This window comes from Tamandua tetradactyla, chromosome 6, assembly GCF_023851605.1.
Source record: "Tamandua tetradactyla isolate mTamTet1 chromosome 6, mTamTet1.pri, whole genome shotgun sequence".
Taxonomy (NCBI): Eukaryota; Metazoa; Chordata; class Mammalia; order Pilosa; family Myrmecophagidae; genus Tamandua; species Tamandua tetradactyla.
The window spans coordinates 25,512,986-25,533,895 of NC_135332.1; the positions used below are offsets into that span (position 1 = coordinate 25,512,986).

General features: G+C 47.5%; 1 protein-coding gene across 1 annotated transcript; it reads right to left on the reverse strand.

Annotated features, from left to right (window-relative positions):
- Window positions 1–4,451: 4,451 nt before the first annotated feature.
- EIF1 (eukaryotic translation initiation factor 1) lies at window positions 4,452–6,368 on the reverse strand. Its single transcript, XM_077164421.1, has 4 exons — window positions 6,176–6,368; window positions 5,339–5,502; window positions 5,097–5,198; window positions 4,452–4,674 (listed from the first exon to the last, which is right to left on the reverse strand). The coding sequence occupies exons 1-4, from the start codon at window positions 6,204–6,206 to the stop codon at window positions 4,630–4,632; spliced, it is 342 nt and encodes a 113-aa protein (XP_077020536.1). The 5' UTR covers window positions 6,207–6,368; the 3' UTR covers window positions 4,452–4,629.
- Window positions 6,369–20,910: the final 14,542 nt, after the last annotated feature.

Below are 20,910 nucleotides of genomic sequence, written 5' to 3' on the forward strand. Positions count from 1 at the left end.
GAAGATATCATCAAGGTGAAGCTTTCTTTCCCAAGACCAGCTACTGGTGATCCTTGGCTCCTCTGCTACATGGCAAGGCACTTGGCAGCTATCTGCTGCTCTCTCCCTTCTCTTGGAGGCTTCTTTGCTTTCAGCTTTTTGTTTCCATGGCCTTCTCTCTGAATTCCATTCTCTATACAAGATCCATCCTGAATGACATATATTCAGAGGAACTGAAGCCAAAAACACAAACGACATCTGCACACCAATGTTTATCGCATCATTATTTATGATTGCCAAGAGATGGAAAAAGCCCAAATGTCCATCACTGGATGCGTGGCTGAACAAATGGTGGTATACACATATGATGGAATCCTGTGCAGTTGTTTTAGACAGAAATCATGAAACATGTAACAATGTAGATGAACCTTGCTGACATTATGCTGAGTGAAATTAGCCAGGATACTATACGGTCTCATTAATATGAACTAACATTAAAAAGTGAACTTTGAGAGTTGAAGTTAAGAACACAGGTTTTGAGAAGATAGAAATAGGGTAGAGACTGGGCATTTGGTGCCGAAGGAATAGACTGTGCAACAGGCCTGATTGTAAAAACTGAGGAATGGATAGCACACTACTACCTGATTGTAACACAATAATGTAAGTACACTGAATGAAGCCGAATGTGAGTATGAGTGAGGGAGAAGGGCTGGGGGCACGTAAGAAATCCAAAGGAAAGAGGATAAAGACTGAGACGGTACAACTTAGGAATGCCTAGAGTGAACAATGATGATTAGATGTACAAATAAAAAAAAACCAAAACATTTTTTGCATGGGGAACAACAAATGAATGTCAACATTGCAAGGTGTTAAAAAGCACAATCAATGCAAACTAGGGTCTTTAGTCAACAGTAACATTGTAATATGCTTCCACTGAATGTAACAGGTATTATGCCAAAACTAAAGGTCAACAGGTAGGGGTGGGGTGGGTAAGGATTCTTTGTGGAAGAAATGTCTTCATGTGGATTGTAGTGGTGAACAAGTATCTATTTATGTAGGTTGGATTGTCTAATGTGTGAATAAAACTGTTAAAAAATGAACAGGAAAAAAAAAGACCCACCCTGAATGAGGTGACTCACACCTGAAGTAGCCTCCGGAAGACCCTCCTGTCATATTCTGAAAAGATATTTATACATTTTACAATTCTAAACTTCGTGAAAAATACTGCTTTCTATAGAATGTTCGGTATTTGTAAATGGCTATAGAAGAATTGCATTGCAATTATTGCTGATATTTTCTAGTATTCAAGATTTATTCTGCTTTTGCATTTGGGGGGATTAAAATTTTAGAGATAAAATTTAATATTTTTGTAGGTTCTTAGAAAGCAGATGCGATCTGGACATTGTTTAATGTATAAGAAAGGGAATCGAATGGTTTTCGGTGGGGCTTAAAATCTGAATTTTAAATAAAACTTGCAAAAAACAGTGAATTTTATCAATACTTGAGTTCGGAGGAGCTAAGAAAGTGAAAGACAAACCGTCAAAGTTGCACATTATGCACCTATCTTGATATAACTCCCAAAAAGTTAAACATTAGTCAAGTACCTCAATTTCAAAGCAAGCAGTCCGAGGGAATATATTTTCAATGTATTTAGTATCTTTTATACCAAAGCCACAAGGGGGCACCCTCCAGGCTGGGAAAAAAGGAAGGTGTTAATCCTAAAGCTGCTTGGCTGCAGGTTCAGTTTACAGCAGTTTGAACAGGCTTTTATTTTAGTAAATTTCTGTGCAGTTCTAGCTGACCAGTTTTCATTTTGTCTTCATAACATTTATTCTTTTTATTGTGAAAAAAAAGCATACATACAAAATAAAGCAATAAACTTCAAAGCACACTGCCAACCATTAGTTGAAAATAGATTTCAGCATCTGGCATGGGTTACAGTTCCACAATTTTAGGTTTTTCCTTCTAGCTGTTTCAAGACATGAGATTAAAAGAAACATCACACTCATTTGTTAAATCCTATCTTCTTTTTGTTAATTTCTCCTTTGACTCTTCTCCCAATCTTCAGGGGCATTTGGGCTATGCCCATTCTAACTTTTTCATTTTGGAAAGGGGTGCTGACAATACGGGATGGGGATGAAACTAGCTGATGTTCAGGAGAGGCTGGCCCCTCTGGGTTTCAGGACTTACCTGGCCTCAGAACCACCTGGAGGTCGGTTGTAGGTTTCTGGAAAGTAAACTTAGTGCATCAAGCTTTATGGAGAATCCCAGATAAAGCCCTAGGTGTTCTTTAGGATTGACAGGAACGGTTTTGGTCGGGGACTCGCAAACCCTGGTAATTAGCAGTATCTAGGTAGAAGGTTGCATAAGGGTAGCCTCCATATTAGCCTCTCAACGCTATTTGAACTCAACCACCAGTATCTTATCACACTTTTTTTCTCCCTTTTAGCCAGGATGGCATTGTCGATCCCATGGTGCCAGGGCCAACCTCATCCCTGGGAGTGAACCCATGTATATTCTAAGCACTTAGCATAGGTCTGGAAATGCAGTTACAGATAGAACTGCAATATTTCTGTTCTATACAGCACCCTTTCCCACCAAATGATCCCACCTTAAGTTGCTCACATATACTTGCCTTATCACTTCTTTTCTGTCTAGAATGCACCTCAGGCAGCAGCACCTCCTTCAAAAGGCCTTCCCAGATTTCCCCAACCTCAAAAATTCTGACCCTTTGGCCAAGCCACACATGGCATTAGGCCCCTCAGCTCTCAAGTGTTAGGTATCTGTCCGACTCCCCCCTGCATGTCCCATGGTTTCCAGGATTGTGCACTGCATGTATCATGCACTCAACCACCTCTGTAAAACTATCAACTATGGATTTACACAATCATGAAATCATTTAGTGGAAATAACATCGGACAGGGAGTCCAGGGTTCCCTGCCACCTAACTATGTGAATTTCCACATCTGTTCTTTGAACCACCAAATGGGAAACTCTTTCTGAATGACTTCAGCCCCGAGATCCTTTAAAAGGCATGGCATAAGGTGTCAACAGCCTACCACAGCATCTCACAAGTTGGTTCACATTAACCTCCAGCCTATGTCAATTCTTTTGCTGCTCCCTACCATCTACCAACGTGGTCTTCTGTGAATTTTGCCTCTAAGGTTGCTCTAAGTTCCTAAGACAACAAACAAAAAAACAAAAAACCCTATTACTTTTCACTTAAAAATATAACCAAATATTCTAATACCAATCTGGAGATAGGTGCCATGTTCTTTTATTAAACAGATCTGGTTTGTAAGCCCTTGAGTTACAGAACCCCTGCCCTCAGGGTTAGAATCCTCTTGCATGTTCAGGACAGCTGGCACCAGCTCCTGCTTCCACACACCTCACCTGGTGCCTAGGATGTTTCCTAACCTGGTCTCGGTAAGATGTCACCCAACTCAAAAGCCTAGCCTTTACCTGGAAGACAGAAGCTAGCTAAGATTAATGACTGGAAATGATTTCTCAAACAATTTGAATTCTTCCGTTTTATATCTGAAATTAGGACCAGTCTGTGGTCCCTGTGCTGGGGATACTGTTAATAGAAAGAACCCAAGGAGAGACCTTCATAAACCTATAAAAATGTTGTTTTACAAGAGTCTGTCAGCCATGCAGCACCTTCCAGGACATTGACTAATTGGACAGCACAGCTCTGAATAAATGCTTGTAAAGTTGTTGACCCACGGGTCCATGGGTAACTTGTAGATTTATCCTCTACTGCCCATTTCTGCTTTTTTCACATACCCAGAAAAAGAAAATCTACAAGTCAGATGTTTCTGAAAACAAGTTTTATTTAAATAAGAGTTTAAATACATTACATAACATTAAACTGAAGAAGGGGAAAAAAACCCCCAAAACCAGTTTTATTCAACATGGCATTGGGCAGCTGCTGCTAATAAAATGCAAGCTCTACAGCTAGCTACACGACCAATACATCAGTTTGAAATTTGTTCCTTTGTCAAAAGTTTAACTCTGATAAAAGGTTGGCCTCATACCACGGTGGCTCTTCAGTTGGACAACTCTTAGCTACGATATTCTGTCTGTCAAAAAGAACAAAGACCTTGGTGGCAAGCCACACGTCCTATCACCTCACTAGAGGGAAGGTGGCCTAAGCTCTGCCCACCTGGTCAGCTTGGAGACACCAGATCTCTTTTGCTACCAAAAGGCTCCTTTCTCATGGTATCGCTGCTGTGGCTGTCTTACCCCATCTTTTCTCAGCTCCTCCAAGGGCTGGTCAGGTGGTGACATTCTCTCAGGGCAGGGAACACTGCAGAGGGATGGCCAAGGAGCTTCTGGCCAAACATAGCTGTCTGTGATCTTGGGGTTCTGGGCGTGGCTGAAACATCACGTTATTGCCTTGTTTCAGGCTGAACACTGCCAGGCGCCTACTGCTTGACCTCTGTTTAAATGAGGGACTTGAAGACTAGACAGCATGTCTCTTTTCAGTTTATTGCATGAAGGAGTTACACTAGTCCAAGTTAAAAGCGGACCCCAAATGGTTACATTATACAAGCTGTGAGGTTTTTAAACTTGTGACAAGGGACAGAAGGAAAATTTTCTATTCATTGCAAGGAAATCCTCACTTAAGCTTCAGTGAGCCACAAGCACTTAAAACCCATGAACCTTCAGCTGGTCGTCCTTAGCCAGTCCAATCTGAAAAGAGAAAAGGGCAAAGTTTTAAAGGGTGGAGGAATCAAAGTCTCTACTGGGTAACAGAAACCCCAAACCCAGGTGCCAAAGTGTATATAGCCCCAAAACATGAGGAGCACCACAGTTGTCAATTGAGGTCACCCAAGTTAAAAACTTGCTTTATCATCTTATGTGTCAAGGTCATGCATTGCCAAGACTCTGTATTAAGGTCTATGCAGAAGAAATACATCAGGATTTCTGTATTTAAGAAATTCATTGTTCGCCTAAAATACACTCAGAAGCAATGCTGCTTCTTTTATGTTTAACTTTGCACCTACAAAGTAGAAACTACGCAGTTTCTCCTGTCTTTAGAAATACACTTGACTAAGCAGGATCTGAGATTTGCCACCGAAACACAGATAACAGAAAAAAGCAAATGAATTCACCTCTACAAGGAACTGGCATATGTTCTTGCGCTGGTCACCCTGTAGCTGAATCACTTCTCCATATTCTGGATGCTCAATTACAGTACCATTGCAGGCAAATTTCTGCAAGCATACAGGAAGCAGAACAAGTTAAAATTAGGCTGAGCAACAGTACTCTTCAGTTCTCTGTCCCTTTTCTGGAATTATGCAATAACCCCTTGTGGGCAAAATAAATGTGATTTTCCTATAAACTCAAGACTCACCTTCTTAAACGCCTTCACTAGTTTCTTTTTATCGTAATCATCAGCGATCCCCTGAACAGTGGTAAGGGTCTTCCTGCCGTTTCTCTGTTGAATTCTTATATGGATATAATCCTCAGTCCCAGCAGGAAGCAGGTCATCACCCTTACTTGCATCAGCAAAGGGGTCTGAGAAAAAAAGATTAACTTCGTTTAGGGACGTCGTGGCTTCAAATGCTTTTGCCCCTGTCCCATGCGATCTTCTGCGAGGGCAGAAACCGACACCGAAATCGTAAAGGACTGGCTCAGATCAGACGTGATTTGTGTTGGCTCACTCTAACAGGTCAGTCCGGGACTGCCGGCTTCTCCACCTCCGACAAAGCCTGGGACTCCTGCCCCAGACTCGCCCTTTGGAACCGATCACGTGTCGGAGGAGCCCAGGCTGGCAAAGGCAGCGCTCCACCCGGCTGATGCAATCCGCCGGAACCCACGTTCTCAAGGCGGGGCAAACACTCCCACCCCCATTGGCCCGCGCGCTCGTCACTTAGGGCTAGCACCGCCTTTCCCTCCCGGGTCCGTGACAACGGCAAGTGACGTGGCGGACGTGACGCAGGCGTGGCGGGAGGGGGCGGGTGTGGCACGAAGGGGCCCGGGAGCCATTAGTAAAATGCGCCATCCAGGACGCCGGGCCCCGCCCAAAGGCTGACCCCCAGCCCGCTCCTTCCGGTTGCACTCGGGGCCCGACCTCAGGGCCCGAATTTTCGCCCCGTGAACTCTAACATCCTTTCTCCGCCAAAGTTCATAAGCACCCGGAGCGTCTCCGCTTCCAGGTCCCAGGCCTGCAACCTTTCTTGTGGCTTACCGAAAGAGTGGAGGTTCTGGATAGCGGACATACGATACGATTCCTTTTCCTCGGTGGAAACGGCCTGCGGAAGGCGGCGGCGGGAGAAGGCGGGCAGGGGGGACGGAGCGTCGGGAAGCGAGGGGGCTCGAGGGGGAGGTTGCTGAGTCCTCGGCGGCGGCTCAGTGACTGGGGCGGGGGGGCGGTGCCTGTATTCACTTATATAGGCACCCCTGTGACGCCAGCGCGCTGCCCTCACGTCCCGGCCCCACCCACGGCGTCGTGCCCCCAGCGCCCAGGCGCCGGCGCTTCCAATTGGTCTGGGCGCGAGGACGGGAGGGCGCTTGCGCAGTAACTATGTGCTGCGGGAGGGTGTCCTCTCCGCTTGGGGAGAAGTGGAAGGGGGAGGGAAAGCTTGGTCCGTCTTAGCGCCTGCGCAGTGCGGGTGGACAGTATCGGAGCAGGCGAAGAGGGTGGCGGAGGTGTCGGGTGCGCGTGCGCACTATGCCCTTAGGCACGTTCCACCTTCCTCACCCTGTTTGCAGCCCTACTTGTTGAGATAGGGACTTTTCAGGGTGGGTTGGCATTCCTTAGAGGGGATTTAAATGCTGAACCTCCCAAACAGGAGAAATTCCCATTATCTCATTCCCACCTGTGTAGGCTTCTCCCACCTCTCCCTCATTTACGAAAAGATTTAGGGTGGCACTTTGACTATTTAATCAGCATTCAATAATATAATCAAAACCTTAACCCTGTCACTTAGATTAATCCAGTGCACTAAAGTAAATTATCCAAGGGAGAGTAATTTTGTTTCTGGGGGCCAAGAAGAATTCAGGCACCAGAAGGGAGTCCCTTTGTATCAGACAAATTGTGTGCAGAGTAGAGCCTTCTCAGGGTTTAGATGAAATATTTCCTCCAACACAGTCTTTCTTGCTCTCTCAGTGTATTTATTGATTTTTTTTTTTTTTAGCTTGTCTCAGCTGCAGGAGTAAAGTGATGTCGATAACCAGGGTTTTAGCTTCCAAGGGCCAGGCAGGTTACTTAAAGGGGTGAAGACAGCCAAGTGTGATGTAGTGGGATGTGGTGGGGGCTGGGGTGAACCTAGAGGCTGCGGGCATTACTCTCCTCTATCTAGTCATTTGTGCCGGACCTTCTTTTTCAAGAGAACCTGGAAAACCAGAAGTTTATCTGAAATCTTTTGATTCTTAAGTATTGCCAATAAACGGAATTTTCGAAGAAAACACAGTGCAAGCCAAAAAAATGTGCACTGACTCCATGGGCTGCCCGCGGACGCCCTCCGATAGTCAGGGTCACTGCCCTCATGGAGCAGAAATCTACTGAGAGATATAGATAATAAATGGTAAGATAATGATAGTGATAAATGCTAAAAAGTAAACAGGGTGATAGGAGAGAGCCCCAAGTCAGGCCTTTGCTCATCCTGGGCAAGAGCTTGCCAAATGCAAAAGCCCTGAGGTCAGGAAAGTGCGGTGTACTTGATAGTTTGTTTTAATTCTATAGTTACTAAATAATCTTTTGATTAATAATTTGACTTCCTGGATATAAACCGGGTAGCCATGGTTTAGAAGTCATGTGCATCTCAGTCTTGCGTTAATCCCAGTGAGAGAAGCTGAGTACCCAACCCTGGGACTGGGCTCCATCAGTAGCCAACACCCCCCCACACCCCCGCAGGGCGTGCCCTCCCAGGAGGAAATTTCAAACTCAAAGGCATCACTCTGCTTGAAGGGTTTGGGGAGAAAGTGTGAACGAGTCACAGCTATCCTTCCTAGTGTGCACAATGTTTTATTACACAGATATTGAAAAAGTAACAGTGATATCCAACTTATCAGTCTTTCCTTTTAGGAAAAGATCCTTACTATGGCATTTAAAAAAATCCCTTTTCTGCCCCAAGTTTATAAAAATATTCTGTATTTTCTTTTGAAAATTTTAAAGCTTTGCTTTGCACATTTAGATCTTTAACCCACCTGGATTTATTTTCTTTTGTAGTGTGAGGCAGAGTGTGCTTTTTTTTTTTTTCCTACTTGGGTAATCAATTATCAGCAGCACTTGTTGATCAGTGCATCCTTTCCTTGCCAATTTGTCATGCCTTCTCTGCTGTGATCATGCTTTCATACATGTATGGGTTTGTTTCTGGATTCTCTGTTCTGTTCTACTGGTCTGTTCATCCCTGAGCCACACTCTTAACTTGAGTTGCTTTATGAAAATCTTCATGTCCAATAGGAAGAGTCCCTGCATTTTGTTCCTCAGAAGTGTCTTGGTTATTCTTAGTCCTAGTTCCCTTTTCAGTCTCATGTTTTCTATACCACGTGATTCTCTAAAGCACCCCAGATTTTCTCATCCTGGGGATTTTGCATGGGACCCTCCCTTTGCTGGTACATTCTTTGCTCCTCTTTGTCCTTTGGCTTCTCCCACTCATCCTTCAGGCTCAGCTGGGGTTATCCATTCTTTTGAGAAGTCTGGCCGGGAGGCCTTTCTCGGTGCTCCCACTTCTCCTATTTTGGCATTTATCATGCTGCATTTTGCTTAACTGTTCCCTAAACTGCCTACATAATTTGCTAAGCCCAGGACAAACGGAAATGTGAGGCCCTTTGTTAGAGAATTTTTAAGAATTTCAAGGCAGCAGAGCATTAACCTAAGCACAGGGCCTTTCTAAACACAGGCCCTGTGTGTCCGCACAGGTCACAAGCCCATGAATTTGGCCCTTTCTAGTTCCTCATTGACTCCCCCACTAGGCTGCAGGCTCCGAAAGCAGGATGCATACCTGTCTGCTGTGTTGCATGGGCATGGTGCCTGGCATACAATGGATACTCAGCGCTTATGGAATGAACCTTGTGACCCTCAGTTATGTGTAAGGAATGGCCGATGCCTGGCTCCTCTGCCACCTCCTTAGAGAGCCCTTGGTCAGAGGGTTGAAAAAAATTCCGTTTCCAGAGGCCTGGCCCTGCAGGGTGGGGAGGGTGGCCCTAAATCAGTCACATTCCCCAGCTTCCCCTGCAGTGACGTGACCAGCCGGAGCTGGTGCCCGATGCCCGGTGCTTGGTGCCAGCTGTGACCTCAGTACACTATAAACAGTTATTGCCACAAACACACACATGTTTTGCTCCACAGGGATGCAGGTCAGAGGGTAGGCCTATGGCAGGTGGCCAAGGAAGTGGGAGCCCCAACCTCATATGCCACCAGCTTCCTGGGCGACTCAACTTACTTCTCAGGGCTTCAATTTTCTCCTTCATGAAAGGAGGACTAGGTGATTTCTAAGGTCCTTCCCAGGTCTAAAATCCAAAGCTCTTTGCCCCCAAGTTGGGAGCATTGCCAAGAAGGGGCTACAGGACTCCACTGTCCAGAGGTAGGGGGTGGGGTGGGAGTGGGGGGCTGTCCCAGCCTGGGGACTTTGTGGCTGGATTTGTCCCCCCCCCCCCAAAAAAAAAGTGACATATTTGCCTGCTGTTGATACTGTGCTTCCACGTCTGTGGTCCTGGGGCAGCCAAGGGAAGAGAGCACAGGCTCTGGAGTATCTGAACCCTAACCCTGTGTCCACATCTTCCTGCCTGGGTGACTCAGCCATAGCCAGCCTCTGTATTCTCATCTGTAAAAGACGATAATAACACCATTCCCTTAGGCTGTTGAGGAGGTTTATCTGGTGACCGGATAAATATTTAAGGTTATTAAATCACTAAATAGACTATGCCAGTTTCCCAGAGGGGAAGGGAGCAGGGACGGGCCCTTGGGCGCCTTTCCATGGAGCTCTCCTCGGGATGTGTGACGGCTGCATGGGGTGCTGGGGGACCCACAGCCTCCATGTGATTCCCCAGGGCCCAACACATGGCACGAAAGAAGCAGAGCCTCCCTTCAGGGAGGGATGGCGTCCTCTGGGAACCTAGACGTCTCCATGGTAACCAGGCCAGAGGACGGTCCAAGGGGCCTCCTGTAGCTCTAGAGCTAATGGGACACCCTGGGCCTTAGAGAGAATCCTGGGGAGGGCTGGAGCCCCTGCTGTTTCTGAGACTGAGTTTCTAGATGCTGGTGGGATGTGGCTTGGTGCAGGATTAACTTGATTTAAGGGAAGTCAAATAAATGCGGTACTTTTTGCTTTCCTTAGTTGGGCCCTCTTCTAGTTTGCTAGCTGCGGGAATGCAACACGCCAGAGACGGATTGGCTTGCAGTTTATTTAGTTAACGTATAGTTCTTCAGAGGAAAGGCAACTAACTTTCCACTGAGGTTCTTTCTTACATGGGAAGGCACAGGATGGTCTCTGCTGGCCTTCTCTCCAGGCCTCTGGGTTCCAACAACTTTCCCTGGGGAGATTCCTTTCTGCATCTCCAAAGGCCTGGGCTGAGCTGCGAGTGCTGAGATGAGGAATGCTGAGCTGCTTGGGCTGTGCTACGTTGAGCTCTCTCATTTAAGCACCAGCCAATTAAGTCAAACATCATTCACTGCAGCAGGCACGCCTCCTAGCCGACTGCAGATGTAATCAGCAACAGATGAGGTTCACCTGCCATTGGCTCATGTCCACAGCAACAGAACTAGGTACCTTCACCTGGCCAAGTTGACACCTGAACCTAACTACCACAGGCTCTAACGCACAAAGAAGGGCCCCGTGAGTGAAGGCTGTTATTCTCACCACTGGGAGCGGAGTGGGCCCTGCGCCTGCTTCGGCTCTGACCCAGTTCTGCGTGGGGCTGTGGTGAGGCGGCTGTGATAGGTGTCTGCTGGGCTTCTGTGAACAGAGCGTCACCCCTTGGCCTCTTTGGGGTGCTGAAAATGATCTTGATCTTGATTCATGTGGCAAAAGTTCATCAAGCTGTACCCTTAAGGCTAGTGTGGTTTATATGTCACGTATTACCATTCCTTCCTCCGCCTGTAAGCAAGCCCTCATGGGGTGGTGAGCCCCTTCTTCTGAGGCCAGTGTCTGGGCTGCACCCCAATTCTAAGCCACAGTGGGGTTGCTGTGTGTTTAGAGTGAGTCTGGGAGACCAGTGCAGCCTTTACAGTACACAGACTAGGATTAAGTGATTTTTTTTTTTAGGTCCTTAATTCATTTATTTAAATAAATCATAGCTGGGTCCCCACTCTGACAAGCACGGCGATGGGAGTGGGGATCCAGCAGAAAACAGTTCACCCCTGCCCCTGAGGCACTTGAAATCCAGGAGGTGGATGGAGTTCAGTGATGGTACAGAGAGAACAGGCAGGGAGAGAGGAGTGGCACACAAAGACAGGGCACTCGTGTGTGTGCATGCATTAGCGTGGGTAAATGTGTGTCTGAGTGGGTGACAGTGTGTGTGCACATGTGAGTGAGCAGGTATATGCGTGAGTGTGTGGGAACGGGTGAACATGTGAGAGTGAGTGTGAGCATGCGCATGTGGGGGTGTGTTCCTTCCTTCCCTCCCAGATGCCCCCTGGTGGATCCAAGAGCCTCCTGCACTCCCGGGAGGGACCTGCTGGCCGGGATAGAGTTTGGAGTCCGGGACCTGAGGTGTGGTCCTCAGGAAACCTGAATAACTCTCAGCCTCAGTTTCCTTTCCTAAATGCATTAGGAAAAAAAAAAAAACCAAACTCACTGGGTTTATTATTTATAACCTTCCAGTTTTCTTCAAAGGAGAGGGGCTCTTGGCACCCTAAGGGGCCTTAGTTAGAGGGAGTGATGGAGGAGGGTCCAGCCGGCAAGACTAGGGGCCAGTCGGTGGGGACAGAGGGAGAGAGAGAGGGGCTGGGGGAATGACAGGTCCCTGGGGGCTTTGGGGAGTGAAACCTCATGTGCTGTTATACATGTCCCACCCTAGCTGCTCCTGTGGAATCTTTAGTAAAATATTGATTGCTGGGCAGGCCACAGTGACTCAGCAGGCAGAGCTCTTGCCTGTCATGCAAGAGACCCGGGTTCGATTCCCTGTGCCTGCCCATGCAAAAAAAAGAAAGAAAGAAAAAAAAATCGATTGCTCATTGGTGCTTTTGGGGAGAGGGTCTTCTTTTGGGGATGGGGTGAGGTTTTGGGTTCTGCTTCAAGGCTGGCCTGGGGTATAAGCAAAGGCTGCTTGTGGAGGCCCTGTGACATCTTGGTTAGTTTACAGGGACAGTTCATGGTTTATAGTAGAGCCAATATATATTATCTGCTTACCAAGTAGAGGTAGTGTATTAAGCATGTTATATTTGTTCCTCAGTGAATCCTCCCAAGAGTCCGCAAGGTTAAGAGTTGCTATTCCCAAGATGGTAATTAATATTTTAAAATGTCACCTTATGTGTGAGGCTAAAGCAAAAAATGTTTATTTGTTAGAAAATTTATATTTTGACTAGTGCATTTCCTAATATAACTTATGTAATAGTTTGATTGAACGCCATAAGTACTTGGACTCTCAGGTAGGACATGAGATTTTGTTGGTTTGTCCAGAGTGCTGCCCTGATGAGTCCCCGAGTGATTCTATCAGTGAGTGGAAAAGTATTTGCAAAGTCCCCTTCGGGAAATGGTGAGAATGGGGAGAAATTCAACTTTCCCAAGTTGAATTCTTGATATTCTCACAAGCAGTGTGGACAACCAAAGCTATAGGCTGAGTCCCCAGTCTTGGGGTTTGTTCATATGAAACTTAACCCCACAAAGGATAGGTCAAGTCTACTTAAAATTTAGGCCTAAGAATCACTCCCAAGAGAGCATCTTTTGTTGCTCAGATGTGGCCTCTCTCTCCAGCCAACAAGACGAGCAGTTTCACCACCCTCCCCCTCTCTGCGTGGGACATGACTCCCAGGGATGTGGACCTTCCTGGCAACGTGGGACAGAGATCTTGGAATGAGCTGAGACTCAGCATCAAGGGATTGAGGAAAACCCTAGAATGAGCTGAGACTTAGCATCAAGGAATTGAGAAAACCTTCTCCACCAAAAGGGTGAAGAGGGAAATGAGACAAAGTGTCAATGGCTGAGAGATTCCAAACAGAGTCGGGAGGTTATCATGCATCAAGTAGATATCATCTTGTTATTCAAGATGTAACGGAGAGGCTGTAGGGAACTGTCTGAAAATGTAGAGCTGTGTTCCAGTAGCCATGTTTCTTGATGATGATTGTATAATGATATAGCTTTCACAATGTGACTGTGTGATTGTGAAAACCTTGTGTCTGATGCTCCTTTTATCTACCTTGTCAACAAAGGAGTAGAACATATGGAATAAAAATAAATAATGGGGGAACAAATGCGAAAATGAATTTAGTTAGAAATGCTAGTGATCAATGAAAGCGAGGGGTAAGGGGTATGGTAGGTATAATCTTTTTTTTTTTCTTTCCTGTTTCGTTTTATTTCTTTTTCTATTGTCTTTTTATTTCTTTTTCTGAATTAATGCAAATGTTCTAAGAAATGATGAATATGCAACTAAGTGATGATATTGTGAATTACTGATTATATATCTTGATGTTTTATTTGGTTTCTTAATTTTTTAATTAATAAATAAATTTTTTAAAAAAAGAGTTGCTATTCTCTTTTATAGATGAGGATATTGAAGTTTAGAGAGGTGGAATTATTTTTGCAAGGTCACAGCTACTAAGTTGCAGGGCTGGAATTCCAACCCAGGACCTGCACCCTTAGCTGTGTGGGTGCACTGCCTTGGGAGCTTGTGAGAGTCCAATCCAGGGCCCACGTGGGCACCTGCCCCATAACTGCTGGTTTCTCTTCCCAGAGCTGGGAGGAGGCAATAAACCCTCTGCCTAGGGCAGGGTGGCCTGGCATGGCCTGTGAGTGAACCCGCTGCCTTTGGGTTTTTTAGGATCTCTATGTTTTTATTTTGTTTTATTCCTTTTATTATTTTTAAATTAAATTAAATTTAACTTATTTTATTTAAAAATAATGGTTAGAGCCCCAATCCCCAAGTAATTATAAAATAACATATGTTCATTGCAGAAAAAGTTAAAAAGTAGGAAAGTAATAGAAACAATTATCTGTTAAATCATTCACCACTGAGAGATGACAGGGACCAATTCTAGCGTGTTTTTCTGTTTCTTCGGATACAGAAAATGCTGCCCAGCATCTTTGAGTCTCCCTCTGTTTGTGTGCTGTGTCAATTTGAATTGGGTTTTGTCATTTCAGGTTTTGGGGGCGGGGATGGGGCAGAGTTACCTCTGCAAATTCTCCCCTAAGAATCCATTTTCACTTAAAACTCGAGGAAACGATTTAAACTTTACTCAATGGTTCCTAAGGGGGTGGGGCATCTATAACCACCCCCCCCAGCCCACCCTAGAACCTAGCTCAAGTCTTTCTGAGAAAGTTAAGTATAGAATTACCATATTAACCTGGCAATCCCACTTCTAGGTACATTCCCCAAAGAATTGAAAGCAGGGACTAGGACGGATACTTGAACACCGACGTTCATCATGGCACTATTCACAATAGCTGAAATGTAGAAGTAACCCAAATGTCCCTCAGCAGCTGAATGGATGCACAGAATGTGGTATATACATGCAATGGAATATTATACAGCTGTGAAAAGGAATGAAGTTCTGATCCATACTACAATATGGATGAACTTGAGGACATCATATTGAATGTAGTTAAGTCAGACGCAAGAGGATATACATTATATGATCTCACTTATCTTTGGAAGATGCTAAGAAATCATCTTATTACTTTGAAAAATGGTAAATGAAAGAGTTTCCTTACTTTGTCTTTCCTGTATGAACTGTACCTCATGGAACCAAATTGTAGATGTGGTGGGGAGTGGGGTGGGCCTATTTCCTTTATAGAAGTATCCCAGGTAGTACATGAAAATGGAATAATACCATTAGAATATCGCCATTTTGCATCCTCGAATGAATGAATGGATTTGGGAATTGCTCATCAATGGCTTCTAATGTCACAAAAAAGACACAGCTATATGCTTCTGGTAGGAGAAACTAGCACTGCCCTTGAAGTACTCTTGTTGAGGAAGAGGAGAAAACCCTTAATTTGTTCAAGCTTTTGGGTTTAATAATCAATTTACAGGAAGTATGGAGGACAAAGGAACATATTAAACCACGTTATGAGAATACAACCAGCAAACTCCAGATGGTGGAAAACTTTATGGGACAAATGAGTACTTCTTCAACACATGAGCTGCAGGGGGGTGGGGAATAAGAGAAGAGATGAAGATAGGAAGACTGCATAGCAACCAGCTGCACCACATGGACTTTATTTGGAGCCTGAGCCAAAGGAAAAGGAAGTATAAATACTATGTTATTTATAAAAGAGCTTTACTCCGGCTGGTCCTTTATCTTTGCTTGCTCCCAGTCCTACTGCATATTGAAGGTCCAGCTTCAGTATGGCTTGCTCCCTGAAGCCTTTCCCACGGACATGTTCTCTCCGCCTTCTGGAAACTTTTGCATGATTGGTATTCTGGCTGGTATGTTCTTGTACTGAGCTGAGTTTCGGACATACCATTTGGAGGCCACCCTGCGGGACCGTATGCACCTTCGGGGCAGGGGCCGTGCCTTGCTTCTTTCCATATTCCTTGCCGCCCCAGCACAGTGCTCAGTTTTGCATTTCATGCGGTATGCAGAGCGGTACAACAGACGCAGTTCTGTCTGTGGCCATAAGATGGCAGCATAGACCGGGTCTGGGACAAAGGTGAGGCCGTGGAAGCCCGCCAGCCTTTGGGTGCTCCACGGGGCTGAGTCAGAGGCTTGAGGGACCCTGCCAAACTCACCTCCAATCTTCTCCCGCCCTCCCAGGGGCTACAACCTAATGGCATAACCTGGTCTCCATGGGATGCTGTGGAAAGGGGGTCCTCTCTCTAGGGCTGGAGGTTTCGGGGTGGGTGGAGCTCCTGAGGACACACACCTGGGAGCTTGTAGGAGTGAGTGGGTGTGGGCCTCCTCCACCCCCACCCCGGCCTGTCATGTCTATTTCCAAGAGAGAGCCCCGGAGGGATGGAAAGAGCGCTGAGCAGGGAGCCGGGAGGTTTGGGTCCTGGTTCTGCACTGGTTCCTGGAGCAAGTGCCGCCTGTGTCTCAGCACCCTAAGCGGGCAGAGGGCAGGATGCCAAAAGCTTTAGACCTGGAAGAGGCTGTCTGGGCCATCTTATCTCATTCTCTTCCCTTACAGATGGGGAAACTGAGTCTCTGCGAGGTGAAGGGAACCCTACCACCCATCCCAAAGACTGAGCTCAGCTCTTGGTGGCATGTGGCACATTTTAAGATGCAGGACACTGAGAGGGGCCTGTCTGGAAAGGGTCAGCTGGGCAGAAACCTTGTCATTATCACCTAGTAGGTGCACTAACTGAGCACCTACTAGGTGAGCACTTCCCTCCACCACCCCTCTCACGGCACAGCCGGGAGGTGAGCAGGCGTAGCATCCTCTTTTACAGAGGAGAGAATGGAGGTTCAGAAAAGTTAAGTAATGGGCTCAAGGCCACACAGCAAGTAAGGGGATGTGCTGGAATTCGCACCCAGAGCCTTGTTCCAGAGTGTCCCCACCCATTCCGCGAGTCTGCCTCTGCCAGGGAAGGGGGCTGTCCTGGCAGTAAGGAGGCGACTTCATCTGTGCAGCCCCTGAGGGCTGGCAACGAGGGTCTTGTGTGGGGCTGATTTCATCCCAGAATGAGGAAGAACTTTCCAGTGACATGAGTTGCCCCATCTCAGCATGGGTGAAGCCTCAGGAGTAGAGCACCGCCTCTTCTTAGACCTCATGGTGGCTCCTTGCTGCCCCTCAGCTGAAGCCAAGCAAGCTGGGGGCTCTGTTGGATGCAGCTGCGTGCTCTCGCCAGCCTGGTCTTGCCCCATCTCCAGGGCAGCCTCTGTGTTCCTGCTGCTCAGTCATTTCTCAGCAACGTGCTGGGCACACTTCTTCTCACCTCGGACCCGGGCACATGCAGGTCCCTTTTCCCAGGCCAGCCACTGGCCATCTGTCTGGCCAACTTTGCCCACCCTCTAGGATACTGGGGGCTTGCCGTGACGCCTGGGAGGTCAGGTTGCCTTGGGCGCCCCCGTTGGGCTCTCTCCTCCCCTTCCACACGCCGCCTCCTCGCACTTATTGAAATCATTGCAAGGTTTCTCTCCTGCTACACTGTCAGCTCCACGCGGGCAGGGACCACGACTATCTTGTTACAGGCAGGTCCCCAGCTCCCAGAGAAGTGCCTCATGGAACAGTTTGTGGAAAGAATGAATGAATAAGGAAAGAAGATAAGAAAGAATGAAGGAAAGACTCAGGCCAAATGCACAGGGGCGGAAGTAGGGGTGAGGTGGGGGAGGATTTGGGTCAGTAGACCCTGAAGTCCTCTCCAAACACCTTCTTACTGCAGCTTAACTTCTTTACTCAATCCCCCAGGCATGAGATTCACAACCACAGTTAACAACCATTTGTGAAGCTCCTACCGCGTGCCAGGCACCCGGCTGGGCACTGTCACACGTTTTCTCGCCGATCAAATAGCAAGCACGGACAAGTTAAACGTTTTCGGTGAATCCCAGGTTGGAGGCTTCAAGTCCTGCCTGCAATAATTCGTCTCTTGGTCTCGGGCTACCTACCACCTGTCCTCTCGCCCCCTAGTTCAGCGCTTTCCGAAACGGCCACCAGATGGCGGTAGATGCTAAGATTCGGGGCTCGGCGCGCCCGCCAGCTCCGGCGGTCGGCAGGGGGCGCTGCTGCTCTGCCAGGTGTGCGGCCCAGGTCGGTCAGGCTTACCAGCCTGGCTGGGGAGGCTGAGAAGGCCCCGCTGGGGATGCGGGTCCGAGCCGCAGCGAGGGAGGCAGGCGGTGGGACGCCTTCTTCCTGGGTTGTACGGTGAGGAACGAGCCCCACTTTAAGGACCTAAATGAGTTGATCTGGGGCAGGGTCAACAAACTTTTTCTGTTAAGGGCCTGATGCAAATACTTCAGGCTTTGCCGGCTGCAGGGTCCCTGCTGTATTTGCTCCAGGTTGCCCTTGCAACGTGGAGCTGCCGATTTATATGTCAGGCCAGCTGTGTTCCAATAAAACTTGATTTTGGACCCTGAAATTTGAATTTCATACAGTTTTTTTAATTGCGAAATATAACATATATACAAACAAAGCAATAAATTTCCAAGTACATTTTGACAAGTCATTATAGAACAGATTTTAAAGTTTGGTATTTTAAAGTTCCACGATTTTTTTCGTTTTTTCTTCTAGCTGCTCCAAGACACTGGAGGTCAACAGAATTATCAATATAATGATTCAGCAGTCATACTTATTTGTGAAATTCTGTCTTCTCTGTTAATACTCTTTTTCTTAAAATAACGTATATACATAAAAGCAATACATTTCAAAGTACATCCCAACAATTAGTTGTAGAACAGATTTCAGAGTTTGGTATGGTGACAATTCCACAATTTTAGGTTTTTCTTTCTAGCTGCTGAAAGGTACTGGAGGCTAAAATAAATATCAATATAATGATTCAGCACTCATAGTCATTTGTTAAACCCAACCTTCTTGGTGTAACTCCACCAACACCTTTGATCTTTCTCCCACTGAATTTCATATAATTTTTCATGTTACTAAATACTGAGTTTCTTTTGATATATATATTTTGAAATGAATTAAAAGTGAAAAACCATTCTTAGTCCTCAGGCCTTACAAAAAATAGAGAGAGGTACAGGGTGGAATTTGGTCTCACTCAGGGGCCTTTGTTTGCTGATCTCTGATCTAGGTAAAGCCCTAAACCAGAGTCTGGCATGTATTAAGTGCTCAATTAATGGGAACCGGTGCTAGCCATCAGGAGAGCTAAGCTGGGGCTGCATGAGTCTCTTTCTGCAGCAGGCCTCCTGGGTGGGGCAGGCCGCTTTCCTCATTTAGATTCAGCCCCTGGCTCTCCCCGTCCTGGCACAGAAAGCCCTCAGTGAAGGTCAGTTGTCCCCTCCTGTGTTCCAGCCACGCCAGGTGTATCTTCACATCTCTCTGCGTCTGCTCTTGGGGCTTCCGGCTCCTAGGGAAAGTCCTGTGCTTCCCATCTTTCGAGACCTAATCTCTTTGAGTTCTTTATTTTTTCTTAATCAACTTTATTGATGTATGAGTTACATAAAATAAAATGCACTTAATTTAAGTGTATGAGTTTTGAAATGCATACTCCCAAGGAACCACCACCACAATCGAGGGAGAGAACACTTTGATCACCCCCGAAGCATCCCCGTGCCCCTTCCTTGGCATCTTTGGCCTTTTTTTTTTTTTTTTCTTTTTCATTGTGTCTCAGTTATCAAGCCCTTGACAAGCTCTGTCACACTGACGCCTCAGAGGTGATTGTTACTCCCACCTGACAGCTAAGGAGCAAGGTAGCTGGGATTTCCTTCCTGGCTTGTTTGTTCCCAAGGGCAGCCCTTAACCAATCCCGGCCCTGCCTTTCCCCCAGCCTGCTTCCAATTCCTAGGGGTGTTTTGGGGAAGCATCCTCTTCCCCTGGTTACTCAAAGTATGGCCTGGAGAGGCAGCCTGGGCATCCCCTGGCAGCTGGTTAGAAATGCAGAGTCTCAGGCCACACCGGGAACTATTGCGGTCAGTGTTGGCAGTTTCCCCAACCCCCAGGTAATTCCAGTGCTCTGCTCTAAGGTTGTCTCTTACTGGGGAGAGCCGGCCTTGTCTGGGTCCAGTTCCCTGCTGGGCTGTGAGCTTTGGGGGTGGGAGTGCGGGGCTGCGAATTCCAGGAGCCAGTGGGGAGGAGGGAGGCTGGTGGGGGCTGTCTCTCTGCTTGGAGTTGGAAGATGGGCTCTGGCCACTGCCTTGGTTGACGCAGAGATTCTGGGTTCATTTGCATCTATTTGCATATGCCTAGCCTAGCTCTCTGGGGCCTTCCCTCCTCTTCCCTATGCCAGGAGGAGCAAGTTGGATTTGGGGCAGGGGTAGGGAGGGCTGAGGGCTGAGGGTGCTGGGGGAGACCCAGGCCTGGCTTCTCACTGATATCCAACCTGGGAGTGGGGGGAGTCTGCACGCTGAGTCTTTTTGGGTGGGAAGGGCCTGCTCAAGGCAGTTGCTGAATACATGGGTGGCTCCTCAACATTTCTGGGGTCCCGTGGAAGCTCCTGGGGCACTGAACAACCTGTGGCGGGGTGCTATCGCTCCCCACTTCCCCAGAACCAAGTATTAAAACACCTCAGGTTCAGAAGTGCACACAGGGGGAATCTCAGAAGGTGCCAGAAGAGAGAGAGGTGGGACTCAGGGGTCTCCAGGGACAGAGGGTGGAGTAGGGGTTGGAGGGACTACAGGCATTTTGGGTTGGAAGGTGCTGCCCTCCTCAGACCCCTGGCTGGGGTCCTGGCCTCTGGTTGCTGCTCCCTCCAGCTGGGGTCAGCGCCACCTCTTACCCTGTGCATTGACCTGTGACCTCAAGGCGGCCTGGGGCCCAGCTGGGCCCTCCATGTGGAACTCAGGGAGGGGGGCAGAGGCCTGTGGCTTCTCTGGGCTCAGCTGCTCTGAACCTGCCAGCTTGTGCCTGACTCATCCCCGTCTCCCAGCCCTGCAGGTGGAGCTGCCCTCCTCTCCTGGTCCTCTACTGATTCACGGGGAGCTGTGAGCTGGGGCATGGAGCTCCTTCTCCACCGTCTGGAACTTGTCATAGAAGGGCTTTGGGCAATGGCCTGGCCTCTCTGGCCCCGTGTTCCCTATTCAGTAAAGTGGGGAGAACAATTCTGCTTTGTTCTTGCAGGCCAGCTGCGAAGGAGGATGTGGGGGTGCTCTGGCACAGGGGTGGAGCCGAGGGCTGCAGGGGGTGGGGGTGGTGAGGGAGGCCACCAGAGCTGCCCCTGTGGCAGGGGCTGGGCCTGCGGGGCAGGGGGAGAGCTGGGTTGCTGTTTGGG